Source organism: Lepisosteus oculatus, chromosome 13 (genome assembly GCF_040954835.1).
Source record: "Lepisosteus oculatus isolate fLepOcu1 chromosome 13, fLepOcu1.hap2, whole genome shotgun sequence".
Classification (NCBI taxonomy): Eukaryota; Metazoa; Chordata; class Actinopteri; order Semionotiformes; family Lepisosteidae; genus Lepisosteus; species Lepisosteus oculatus.
The window spans coordinates 6,591,066-6,605,000 of NC_090708.1; the positions used below are offsets into that span (position 1 = coordinate 6,591,066).

At 34.7% G+C, this 13,935-nt stretch overlaps 1 protein-coding gene across 2 annotated transcripts in view; it reads left to right on the plus strand.

The window, feature by feature from the left end:
- Positions 1 to 765: 765 nt before the first annotated feature.
- The window catches only part of LOC107079114 (uncharacterized), a 79,214-nt gene continuing 66,044 nt past the window's right edge, over positions 766 to 13,935 (plus strand). Inside the window, exon 1 of one of the 2 annotated variants that reach the window (XM_015361021.2) lies at positions 766 to 1,019. In XM_015361021.2, the coding sequence (XP_015216507.1) occupies positions 959 to 1,019 (61 nt within the window). In that variant the 5' untranslated portion in view covers positions 766 to 958. Of the gene's footprint in view, positions 1,020 to 1,187; positions 1,423 to 13,935 lie in introns of those variants that run through there. The other variant, XM_015361022.2, reaches the window with a different exon arrangement.

A 13,935-nucleotide genomic window follows, 5' to 3' on the forward strand; every position in this document is an offset into this window, starting at 1 on the left:
GTTCAGAACTTGTGAAAAACAATAGACAAATTGGAAATCTAATCAAGAAAATTACTTTTTAAAATGGAATGTAACACAACAATCGACGTCCAGAACTACGAAAGTTCGCTTAAAAAAACTAGTTTAAATATTTGCTCGTCAATTTAGATTTGTAATATGTGTCCGATTAATGACTTGAATTGCAATCTATATTCTGAGTGCATCCTACCAGTATTATAACAAAGATTAATTCATTATTAATATGATTTATAAAACATTTAATACATATATAATTTCAATATTTTGGACCGGGGTAAATCACCGATAGGTTTTGCTGGTAGTCTGTTTTCGGAAACGCTTTATACGTATCGTAATTCTAGTTCATGTTCCTGCTGTCTAGTTAGTCTTCACCTTTTGTTAGTTCCCCAATGTGAGGTCCACTTTCACGCATATCGGATATTTCAGGACTTTCACTGTTTATACAGTACATCCCGCAACCGCAAATGTCTTTTTCTGCAAGGTGCATCAAACCGATCTACCATACAGTATGTACAGTAAGATGTACTGTAAGTGTCCAACGACTTACAGTACGGATGTAAACAAAAAGGATCGCCAGAGAAACCCCATAAATATTGTTGCATTGTGTGTTGGGAATTGTGGCGATTGGATACATATTTGCTTTAAAAATTTAACAGGTATTTGACTTCAGCCAGGGGTCAATTGGGAAGACGTTTTGCTATTATGTTGTCACTTGCGTGTTCGCACTGTGACGTCGAGTCAAGCACCTGTCTCTCCTCTACTTCCGACTTTTACGTTTGGAAAACAAGTTTGGATTTTGTAGGACTTGAGCGCCTTTATACGACAGCTGTGTTAAGGGTTTCCCCTTGAACTTAACGCTAAATGCAGGGGACGGTAAGCGGAGGCACAAAAAGCAGCACTTTATATATTCCTAGCACGGGTTTTGCCTTCGACGGAGTTCATGATGAACAAATTGCGTCGGAATGAGAACACCGAAAGAGAAGAGTTGAGATTGAAAAAAGGTAAGGAAATCGATACACGTACTGTATGTGCAAAAGTTTACTTGTTTCGAGGCGCATTTTATTTGCGGGAACCTGAAATTTTGTGTCATGAACTGCGACTTTTGTTGCGTTAGCAGCTCTGTTGCCATGGTGCTGAAGTTGGTAGTAACAAAAGAGTAGAGCAGGATTAAGTTCAGAACTTCGCTTTAAAACGAGCAGCAACATATAAATAACCCTTACGCAGTTTGATCCTAGCACAATATGTTTGGTTTCGCATTTTAACATGAAAACAAGACGAAAGAATATGTATATTTCCACTGAATAAAGTTTAACCAACCGATGCCAAGAAAAGATGAAGAAAAAGCTACAGGGTGTTAATTTAATGTACGATAGCCAACTTGCCTGGACTTTATCGAAATATTTGGTAAGATAAAATCATTTTTTTAATCACTTAGCTGTGCAGAGTAGACTAATCAAACAAAAACTGAAAAATAAAATAAAATAATAACTTAAGATTATAAAATTATTAGAACAAACATAAATTGTATACATGATGTAAACTACTAAATAAGTACATTAGTACCATCGCTGCTTTATAGCTCACAATAACCAAGGGATTTTTTTCCCCCATGGAATGAAATTATTCTGAAGTACTAGATTCTAAGGTAGCTTGGAAATGTAGGCCTCTCACATTTGCTATAGTGATTTTGAAATTTTGTTTCAATATTTAGGGTTTGACTGTGTCTTGGACATACTTGTAAAAGTAGTGTAGGTGATTTTCAAAGTCTTCCCAGGAGATACCACTAACTTTAAAATAAAAGCTGCTATATCACAGTTAGCTGTACATTCCTTCGTGATCTGTGCTGTGTGGTTTTAATGTAACATCCCCTTACAACACAGAGAATGGCTATTTCTACAGGGAGGATTTAAAAGAGTATATGGAACAAAAATAATGGGCCCTCCCATTGAAAAGGAGGAAAACCTATAGCACCATTACTTTCTACAAAATAAAAAGCTGTAGACCCATATTACTGTCATGGATGAGTGACATGAATCAACATTACTGAATGCAGTTGCAACCTTCAATTTTCTTAAAATTTATATTGTCAGTCATTGCATGTTTCCACAAAGAAATATGCCAGGTAAATGTTAATCAGTAAATGTCAGCATTCTTGGAACAAGGGTAACACACAATCTGTTCGGGGGAGTGTAATACATACAACACAACAAATAACAGATTTCAAATGACTAAAAATACAAATGCTGTTCCTTATGAAATAGAAATATCTTAAATTTCTTAAATCTTAATTTCCTTTTGGTAAATGTTTATTGGTCCAGCCTGTCTTTAAAAGGCAGATTTGCACATGTTTTCAAAGAACAGTTTCTTCTCTTGCAGCATTCTTTAAAAAAAAATGTAACCTTATCGGATAAGTCTCTGCACTGGATTAGCATTCTTCTTAAAAAAGGTCATGTTCTGAAGTTTTGTTTAATTTTTTCTGGGTATTGCCCGAAAGTTGTAAAATATTGTTTGAACAAATATAAGTAGCTTGTAGGGGTGAGAAGCAACATACTTTGAACATTAGGTAATGAGTGGATATTGAATATGCCTACACACAATTTTCATGCGCCCTTGTTCCTTCATGCCACCTCTCTTACAGTAAGCTCTGTCCTCTCCTGAGGACTCACTGATGTATCAGGTTTTGCATTTACACCCAACCACAGACACTGTGCTTTTTGCATTGCTGTTCTGAGGTCACGAATAAGGCATCACTTTTAACATTTTGTGGTTGCCTGTTATTTGCTGAAGAATCCGGTCTTTGAGGGACCTGAGAGGCTGAAGGGGAACACTAGAAGCAGTTTCGAAATATGTTGCTATTATAACCTATCTGGTTATTCTGTCAACCTGAGGAGTATTGAAATTACATACTGTATGTTTCCCAATGGCTCAGACACATTTCCCAGCTTCACCTACAGCCAATATTTATCTCTTTAAATTGCTTACCGCCTTTGTTCATGAATGTGATATGTTTTACCATGTTCAGCCTGCCAGAAAGCCGAAGCTTTTTCTTACGGTTTGATATGAGCAAAACAACAAGTTGTGAATTAATTTGAACCATTTAATAATGAACAATAAATAACCTATTTCTATAATAAGTGGTAAGAGTGGAACATTTTGAATGATTTAGTGCTGTGTAGTCTAATATATTTTCCGTGTGTCTCAGAAAATGGGCCTTTTTTTTTCAGAGCTACCTAAAGGTATAAATTGCAACATATTAAGTGTTGGAAAGAACTGTTAAAAATAGGGTGCAGACAAGACAAAAGACAATAGACATCAGGAGAATTGTGAGATGAAAGGAAAACTTCAAAGGCATGAAACAAAGTGAAAGTGAAAAAGAAACCTACTTAAAATGTGCTCAAATAGCACTCTGCTAAGCAATTAGGGAATCCCATCACTCAGAAATATCACATATGTTTCCAGGGCCCAGAACAGCTTAGTACTGTAGATTTTGTTATTTGTGCAATCTTAATACCATTATTTTAAACACTACAATCTATGTTTTCAGGTTGATGAGATGTACAGTATGTGTTAAAATGGCTTTGGAGAGAAAATCTTAATACTTTTCTGCTTTCATGATGTTATTCAAGAGTTCTAAGAAAGTAAGAAGGACTTAAAAGTATTAAAGAACTTTCCATTTCATTCATAATGTTTATGAGAATATAACATGCATGTACGTTTTTGGCTTGCGATAATATCTTCTATATTAAATATTAAAATACACATTGCCATCTGTGAGTGAGTTTTAAATACTGTAGTACAATGTATAAATGCAATTAATAGGTATTTTTAATTGTTATACTTAAAAAAAGAAGTTAATTTGCTCAAATTGCACCATTATGTCTTTAGACCACTTAACACCAGAGTTAAAAAAAATGTGTATGTATGTCTCACTGTCTAGAGAGACTAGTTTGTGCAGCCAAACCTTCATTATTTAATAGAATAAACTAAGCGATATAATTTAGGATCATTTGAGTGTGCTTTTAGTCCATCTGTGCGCATTTTTATTGAGCTTAATTGCCCTTCATTTTCAATATCCTGATACATATTTAAACAAGTAACACTTAAAGATATTGCATTCCAGCTCCCTGTTATGTGCCGCTTGTTTTTCAATACTTGGTCTATTAGGACCATGATCATCAGAATTGATTAGAGAATAATTTGTAGTTTGTTTTTGTAATGAAAAATGTATCAATAATCCCAATGTTCATGAGAATGTCTGACACGTAATGCATTTCCAAAGTTAAAATTCCTAACTGAAAATCTATTTCTGTTTCCTTGGTTAGCTTGGGTTACAAATAATAACATAGTAGATATGGTTAATTTCTTTTAGTAACTGGTGTATTTTGAAGTCAAATTCATTTAAATTTTTAGTTTAAATGTCTGTTTACTGTACTATTGCTTACTGAAAATATCATGTTAAGCTCATGTGTGTTGGAATTGTATCATTGGTGTAATTGTTGTTATAAATGTGAAATTCTTGTAGATCATATTTTTATTTGAACTTTTTGAAATTTCAAACAATATTCTCTTTGTAGGTTATTGATAAAAAAATATAATCAGGCTTTTTATTAAAACTTAATATATTATTATCCAGGATACTTTTTAACAGTATTATTAAAATCTGGTCATATTTGCTCTGTGACGTTCGATAGCTCATGCCTTTGCCTTGTGTCACTTCAATTTGACTGGATGAGCATGTTTTTTTCAGTCTTTAGTCAAAGCCTGTGAGCCTTCTTAATAGGAAAACAATAGCTTCCTAATAAGTGTCTCCTTAAGATGAGCCCTGGACAGTAAAGTTATAATACTAGAGACCATTGCTGATCATTTCCACTTTTGTCTGGTATTACTCTTTAATATCACAACTTCAGAATAACAAAGTTTTAAAATGAATTGAATAATCTAACTTAGCTGCACAGTTGTGTTGTATAATATAAACACTCTTTACATTGATAACAGAACGTTCAGCTTCTTTGCTATGAAATTGTGACAAAAGACAACACTTCAGGAGTGGTACATCATGTAGGCAGACATTGAGTTTAACAGGAAGAAGAGTGCAGTCGGATGTAATGTAATATAATGTAAATCAATGCTGTAGTTTTCAGACCGAAGGAAAAAAATTGGATCCAGCAAATCCATTACACTTCAACCGGGACAGATGGATCTGTTAGAAGACGAAGGTTAACAAGACTTCTGTAGTTCTATTGGATTAAAAGGTTGGCTCAGCAATCTGGCAATGCCTAATTAAATATGACTACGTTAGAGTCCACCGTTCCTTCCAGATCATGAGGTGTAGTAAGGCATCTCATTCAGAAATGGATATCAAAACAGATTCTATGAGTGTGCTTTCTCCTTCACGTACAGAATGGACGCAGTGTTTTGAGGACTTCATGATGATTTCCTTGCTGAGAATAGACGCAAACTCAGTCTCAGTCAGCAGAAATCTAGCAATTTATAGACAGCTTTTTGGAGTTCCCACCTCATACATGGAGACAATGAAAGAGGTGTTTTCCTTTGCCCAGTCAACAAGGCCAAGGCAGAATGTAAATATACTGTACTAAGAAGCATTAAAACATATCAAATGAGTCTGAGAAGCAATAGCATTTATTTCATTTGTAATGTCCCTTGGTATACTGCATGTTTGAGGTCTACAACTTCTATTTAGCTTCTTCAGACATAATTCAAATGAATTCTGTATTAGGTGTAAATTAACATCTAGTGAAATTTCAATCTCTTTACCTGTAGTTGCCCCACAGTACCACTGGGTGACACTGTATGCGGTAAACAGTAACAGTATGTTGAAAGCCCCCACACTAAGACAGCGTTACATGGGATGAAATTTCAAGTTAGGAATTGTTGTTTTCCGCATCTTAAAACATAAACAAGTTGCAAAGTACAAACACAAATCTTTTTTAAATGGGATAATAGAACTCCACACAACATATCTAGTGTTAAAAAGCAGGATCTTTTATTTTAGGTCTTTGATCCAGAAGCAAATACATTTATGAAAGCATTTATGAAAGACACAAAAATCATTGTGATCAAAAAATAAAAAAAAACCCCACATAATTCTCCTTAAAAATGGTGAAACTGTTTTTTTTTTGTTGAGAATCACCTTTTAACTCTGGGAACTTGGATTTTACCTGACATCTGTTTGAAGGCAGGCAAGAGAGGCACTGTGATGGTCTCCTAAGAGAGTCAACTGGACACTGCACACCTAAATTGGCAGTAACTGGCCTTTAATTTGACAGGCTGAGCTATGAGAAGCCAAGAACAGAGAGCCTCTGCAGAAAGCAAATGGAGCCCAGGACTGAGGTGCCAGGGCGTTTGGGAGGGGGAAAAAGCCAGCCTTGCTTTGGTCTGACTAGGAGTCCTCAAAAAGCAATTCCCATTGATTCTCCACTCCTGAATGGACACAAACGAGGCTGATAATGCAGTGGCTTTGTAGCTGTAAATAAAGCAATAAACCATTTCAAAAATCCAGGTGAAAATTATAACATGGAAAGTCTCAAATGATCTGTCAAAGGGAAAAAGTCAGAACAAACACTGGTGATGACAATTATACTTAAACCTAAATTGATGCCATATGCCAGAATTTCTGATGTATTTTATACACATTTGCGAATGGGAGATTGCCACTTATTGATGTTAAACATTTAAAATGCCCATCAGATGACACTATAACAAGTGACAGCAATCCCAGTGTAATTCACTATATAAACAAGTGTAGAATTTCTTGTTGAATTTATTTTCTTTGAATGCATGTGATGTAAATGTTAGATCCTGAGCCGTTTTGTGCTTAATCACATTCAACCCCTAATCAACAAGACGTAAGCATGAATGGGCTTGTATTTTAAAGTGTGCCCACGCACTACAACTCAGCACTGAGTAATTGTTAAGCAGCACTATGTGAGGTTGAGCACAGAGTTCTGTTCTATAAATAGAGTTGAGAAGGATAATGGGAGATAAGGAAAAGTGCAAAGATGTAAATACTAAAATGGTGCAGTCACATGATTTTAGAAAAAAAGTTTGACAATGTCTCTCAGTTATCTCAGTGAGAGCCAAACATTTTAAAATGTCTCACACCCCTCTTTTCCTAACTCACATAAAAGTAGAAAGCAGAATAAAGAGAAATAAGCTACTATGGATATTTACAGAACTCACTCGAACACATTTTGAAGGACTAAACAAGGATGTCAAAAAGTGATAGAAAAGACAGAGTGAATTTCTGGAAATTATCAGTCTGTCTATATCCAAATAAATTATTAGAATAACTGTATAATTGTCAGGGGCTTTGAATAAAATCTTCAGTTAGTGTGATGAACTAGTTCATTTGGGTTTGCATCAGACATCTGTTTGTTGGTTTTGCTGTTAATATAAATAAGAATAAAACTCAATGCTCTCACATTTTTTACAGTTATTGAACTTACTTCTTAAAATGTTTTGTCCTTGATGTATTGTGTAGACTCCACACACACAACAGCACGTTGTGAGACAAGAGCACTAACCAACATACTGTATCACCACACGGTCTCCAAGGTCTCAGTTTTAAACAAAGAATTATTTCCAAATACAAAACATCTTTGAAAATCTAAATATCACAGTTTATTCTTCTTATTATTATTATTAATATTATTATTGTTGTTATTATTTTTATTATTATTAAATATCTAAAATGTTTGAGTTTTTTGTTGTTGATGAGTTTTACCTTTAGATTTTGTGTTGTTCTCTCAAATCTTGTTAGTTTCTGTAAAGCACCTCTTTAATCTTTCCTATAGTCCATATTTGACTGACTAATCATATTTTCCCAATGTTGTATGCTTTAGAACAAAGCAAAATATTTTTATTTATCCATATAAATTGATAAAATTCATATCTATTTAAATTTACTTTACTATAAATGTTAATTATACCTGCAATTCTGTATTTTCTGAAGAATACATTCTATTTTATATTACAACTTCTTGCAATACTAATGATTGAAACTGATATTGATTGTATTACGGTTTATATTTTTCCCTGGTGTGATAAATAACCTGTTATAATTGAGACATTTACAAATTCAAGTTCAATAACAGCAAACAATGTTAGATTAATTTACCAAAATTAAGATAAAAGTTATCAGTCTCATTCCTGTGGTTTTGATGTTCTGCAACAAGTAGATACAGTACCTTAATTTAATTTCTTAATTCCTTCCTAGCAATTTGAATGATTAGCACTTCTTCTGTCTGACTTGAAAAATAAAGATGAAAAAGCTGAATTATTATTATGAAGGTATTAGGTATCACAAATCAGAACTAAAAGTAACTTTTTGTGGAAATGCTTTAATTAAAATTAAAATCCTGCTAAAAGAAATAAGTAGTTTGTCACATGACAAATGTTTAGAAAATTTCCCTTGTGTCACAAAGTTCCATTGCATGAATTTAGAAGCACATATATTCTGAATGAATAGTTTTTTTTGAGGTTCTAAAATGATCAGTGCTGGGTTAGGGTTCTGGGCTTGTAACTGGAAGCTTTTGAGCTCAAGTCCCTGGTGTTTCACTCAAACACACAGCTGTGTATTTGGGTGCAAGTGTGGGCTGCTTTGGAAAAAAGTGTCTGTTAAAGAAAATCATAATTAGAGTCTGCATCTTTTCCCTGCGTTAATACATGTTTTCTCAAGGTGCTCCTGTTTCCTCCCACTTTCCAAACACAAGGTGGCTAGCTCAATTAGCGTCTCTGTATTGTGCTTGTGTACAGTAAGTGCCCTGTGACAGACTGGCATCCTGTCCAGTGTTTAGTTCAGCCTTGTTCCCTCTGCTTCTGGGGTATGCTTTGGTTCCTGTGAACCTTACCAAAGAAGAATTGTGGATGGATGAAAACTTTTTGGCTCTATTAAAAGTGTGCTATACTGAAGTGTATAGGTAGTAATCAGACACTCATTTAGATGACATACAGTAAATGCTATCTGTTTTTCTTTGCACTTTTTATACTTAAACTGGAGTTTCTGAATTTTGTATACAACATTCTGGTCCTCCTTACAGTGCTTGTCTGTTAAATGTCTGCATTGACAAGTCTTCTGATAACCCAGAATGATGAAGTTCATTAGGGAAACACATTTGCCTACTGTGTATTTCCCAATGGAGGTTACCACTTGCTTGGTCAGTAGCTTTGAATTTCTAAAATAGTTGCTGTACTGATATAACAATAATGTAAACCAAATATAGAGTTGCTGAACCTTTTACACAGTCATTATAATACGAATTATTGTTATGAAAAGAGTCCCAGTACAGACATCCAGGGAAAGAATACTGAGCCCCTAGTCTGTACAGCTCCACCAGTGACTAAAGATCATATCACTTGGGAAGATTGTGGGAACTCAACGTCTTGGCTCTTGGCAGTTTAATCTCCTTTTGGTGGCTTAGTTCCACTCAAGGACAATGTTATTCCACTATATGCATCCACTCCACTCTGTATATGATGTGTATAATAAATTCATAATGTTTCAGATATGCAAATAAAATGCATTTAAAAGCATTTCGGTTGAAAGTCCAAATCTTCTTGTACCTCTTACACCAAAGGATATTTAAGAAAATAATATTTACAGCTATGACTGCTTTTTATGTAATACTTTAATCACTGATATGTTGAAGGAAAGAGCTAGAAGGTTACACTGTGTGAAGGAAGGGTAAGGCTTTGATCTGCCTCAGTGTCTAGCCTAGCCATGGTTTCATTAGTATATATTAGTGTATTTTGAACATGAGTAAATTAAATGTGCTACAACTGGCATTTTAAAAAAACAGATGGGGCTTTCATGGAGTTCAAGTTGAGGGGGCAGGAAAAAGATCTATTTGTATTTAAGTAACTGTAGTTTTTTTTTCTTTAAATGCCTGTCTTAAAAGTTTCTTACAAGTAAATTGCTTAATTTGATTTATGGATTTCAAAATGCCACACTGTAGCTCAGAATTTCAGAGTTGTCTTCAGAGTGAGTGCTGGAAAAAGCATGAAACATATAAAACAAAATAGACACTGCTATTGACTCCTACAGTCGCTTATTCAAGAAAACAAGTCTTGCATATATGACAGTAATGACAGCCCATCAAGCTATGAATTTTAATGAACGCTTAGGGGAAATTACCAGATACATTCTTCAGCCTTTATATTGTACACATATATTTCACAATCTGGGACTAAAGATAGTATATAGACATAAACCAGAGGAAACATGAGTCCAATTTAAATGTGGTTTTTAACACGTAGAATTGCATGGAGTAAAAAAAGGGCATTACTTTGAGGTAGTTGATACAGCCTTTGCAGATTTACAGTTCTAATTCAATATGTTATGCAATTTCAAACCAAAGAAGTACAAAGCAACAACATTGTTTATGTAAATGTGACCGAACAATCATTACAAGTTTCGGCAATGCACTACTGTATAGTGCTGTGGGTACAACTGGCATTATTAATTTGAAAACAGTGAAGCTTCTTTAATTTATTAAAACATTAAGTGTACTTTATTATTGAAATTTTAATGAAATCACTGGAATGTGGCACATTGCTGATAGACTTCAAATCTCGTAAACTGTGGTCAAAAGAAAATACAATGGAAGAGTGGCTTCTGCTTTAAAGTTTATCCCTCCGGCACCATTATATAAGCATACATATGGGACAGTAAAAATGGAAGACGACACATTAAATGACATTATTATAAAATGCAATACTCCTGGAATGATCCCTTATTAAATTAGGCTCTATGATCTGAGATGAATTTCCCCAATCCCTAATCCATCACAGGAGAAATATTAAAAGATAGGTCTCAACTGGTATTAGAATCTCACTCAGTCTTTACTTTCATTATTTTGAATTAGGGTGCTACTGGGGGAGAGCCTCTTAATGAGAATTAGAGTGATTCACTAGCCTTAGTTTGGATTTTGACAAGTAAAATATTAACTCTTCAGTCACAGCTGTCTGAATTAAAATACTTTGTAGCCACGGATGCACAAATTAAATTGGCCTTTATGTTTCTTACAAAGCTGACCCCCTGTGGGGCTAAAACATCAAGACCAACAATTTTCAAAAAGTCACAGTGTATCATTTCACAGCAAGAAAATGCATTAGTGCTGTTTTCCTTTCCTGGCCCTCTCAGAAACAGACACCCACACCCACTCATGTCTTTCTTTGCCTTATGTGTCTATGTACCAGTACAGTAAATGTTGACCCCATGCTGTTGTAGCTGATAGAGCATTAATAGCAATATCCCTCATTTACTCACTTTATCTGACTCCAGAAGAACTGAAATTATACTGTTTTGTGTGCCCTGATGTCTGAGAAAGGTTGTTTGTAAAAGTTATGTTTGTTTATTTTTGCAGCTACACACGGCATTTATGCATTTACCTTTATTAATATAAGAAATGATTCTTATTAATACCTAGGGCAATGTGAGAGTGTGTTCCAGTAACTAGGGTGGATGACATTTAAAAAACCTTGCTTGATGAACGTACTGCAATGATTACAGTGGAAAAATGAACAACTGGATATGGCTAATGTGTCTTGCATTGCTGTCCCCCAGCCAGGGTGACTCTGGTCCATGATACACTAAATATCTCTAATATTGTTTAATCTTAAGGCTAATTGTCACCTACCATGATTTAAATATTGATTTATAAATATACATATATGCTCATAACTTTGTATTTACTTTTTTGTTACATTAGATCTAAATAAAGAAACAAATGCAGTGATGCAAGGTTGTTTATTCATTTCTTGTATGTAATTTCACATACTTCCTTATTTTATAGGCAGATAATAAAACAGCAAGAAAAAATTATGTTGTTTTTTTTTCCATTTGGGTCCCCAACAGTACTTTGATTCTGTAAGCATAGCTCTAAGACCCTCAGAGTCCTTCCTCTGTTAAGTTCTTAACAAAGTATTGATTTCAGCTAGAATAAACACTTCTGTGACCTTAGAGTCTGTTAGTGTTATACTTCAAATCATTACATTTTAGGTTTTGCTTTAGGTTATGTCACATCTGCCCCACAAAAAAATAAAAAAATACATTAAGAATTACAGTCCAAAAATGAAAAACACATGGCCATCCTGTGACTGTTGCACTGAAAAAAAAATGTGTTCCTCTTATTAAAATCCCAGTTTTTATTCTGTTTTTTATTACTTTGTTTTTGTGTAGTCGAAGCTTGCCAAAAGTACCTGATAGACAAAATAGGCACTATCTGCTCACAGAAGAGGTGTTAAACCTTCTTAAACTTGACTGAGACAGCCAGGCAAGGGCGGCAATACTGCTGGAAATTTATACTAGCTCCAGTGCTCAGACTACAGAACATCATTTTAATGGGATTGTCCAGCTGAAAAGCCCAGAAATCAAAGATATTTTATTACTCTGAGTTATATGACATCTTAAGAACATAAGAAAGGTTGCAATGGAGGGGAGGCTGTTTAGCCCATCTTACTTGTTGGTGGTTTAGTAAAACATCACATTACATGCAGGATGCGTGCAGAGCACTTCAGTCCAGGCTGTTCCTGTATCAAATGACCTCACTTGCAGTGTAAATGGACACATATAAAATAGTCAGTAGGAGCACATTATTAACGTTTACAGATTCCATTGACTTGAAGTGGAACCTGTGGCATTTGATGCCAAAAAATACGATTTTTCCCTTTCTGCCAGATTATACAGAGCTGTCAGATGTGGTGGTTTACCTACAGAGATGTTTGACATAGTTTCTCTGCAATACAGCATAGCACTAGAGCAGTTTTGGACATAGCAGGACTAATATGAAGCAGAATGCATGAAGTAGTTTTATATGCATTTAACAGAATTATGACATCAGTGTCCAAAAGTCCCACTATAATTGCATTGAGTGTAAATGGTAAACTGTGACCAACTTACATATTGTTTCCCTCTATTTATACATAATTAATTAGGCTGTCTAATAAATCATTGTGCAGTCTATCAATCTAGAGACCTTTAGGAGTCACATAAAGCACTACTTAAAGTCATCAGACTTACGAGGTGGTCAAATAAGAAATGGCTTTTTATATGTGGTGTTTTCAGAGCCAGTTAAAGCCATCATTATCCGCAGATGATTACAGAATAACCTTGGGGAGGCCTTCATCTGCCTTTATCCAACAGCATAACAACCACAATTGCTTACACTTATATAGCGCTTTTCTGGACAATCCACTCAAAGTACTCCCCTCCACCACCACCAATGTGCAGCCCCACCTGGATGATGCGACAGGAGCCATAGTGCGCCAGAACGCTCACCACACATCAGCTATCAGTGGGGAGGAGAGCAGAGTGATGAAGCCAGTTCATACTGTAGATGGGGATTATTAGGAGGCCATCTTTGGTAGTGGCCAATGAGAATGATGATGATGATAATGATTATGACCAAGTTTTAGGTGATTAGTGTTCAGTTTTCAGAGTGACAAAGTTTTATATAAAATCAAATAAAAACAACTATTCGTTTATAAAGAGCACGGGTTTGTTTTTGAGATAGTGGTGAATACCATAGGTACATTATAATGGCAACATTCAATGGCAAAACATTCAAAAAGTATATTGAAATAGAATGTTAGAACAGACAAAAAAAATCCTATGCAGACAGCCTCATGTAGTAATCATGCAAACACTGTTTACCATTCCGTTCTGCTTATTTGAGTCTAGAATGCTGTAATATCTGATTATTGGTAGAGGGTCACACTCTAAACCTAAAGCACTTTCCTTCCTATTTAAAACCCTATAAATGAATTATAACTAAACAATAATAATTTCTTCTTTGATGCTGATAAACCAAATAGCAATAGTCTACATATTCAATTTTGATCCAAATCAAATGGCATTATTCTTTGAACGTTAAATAAGGTAACAATAAGAATAGACTA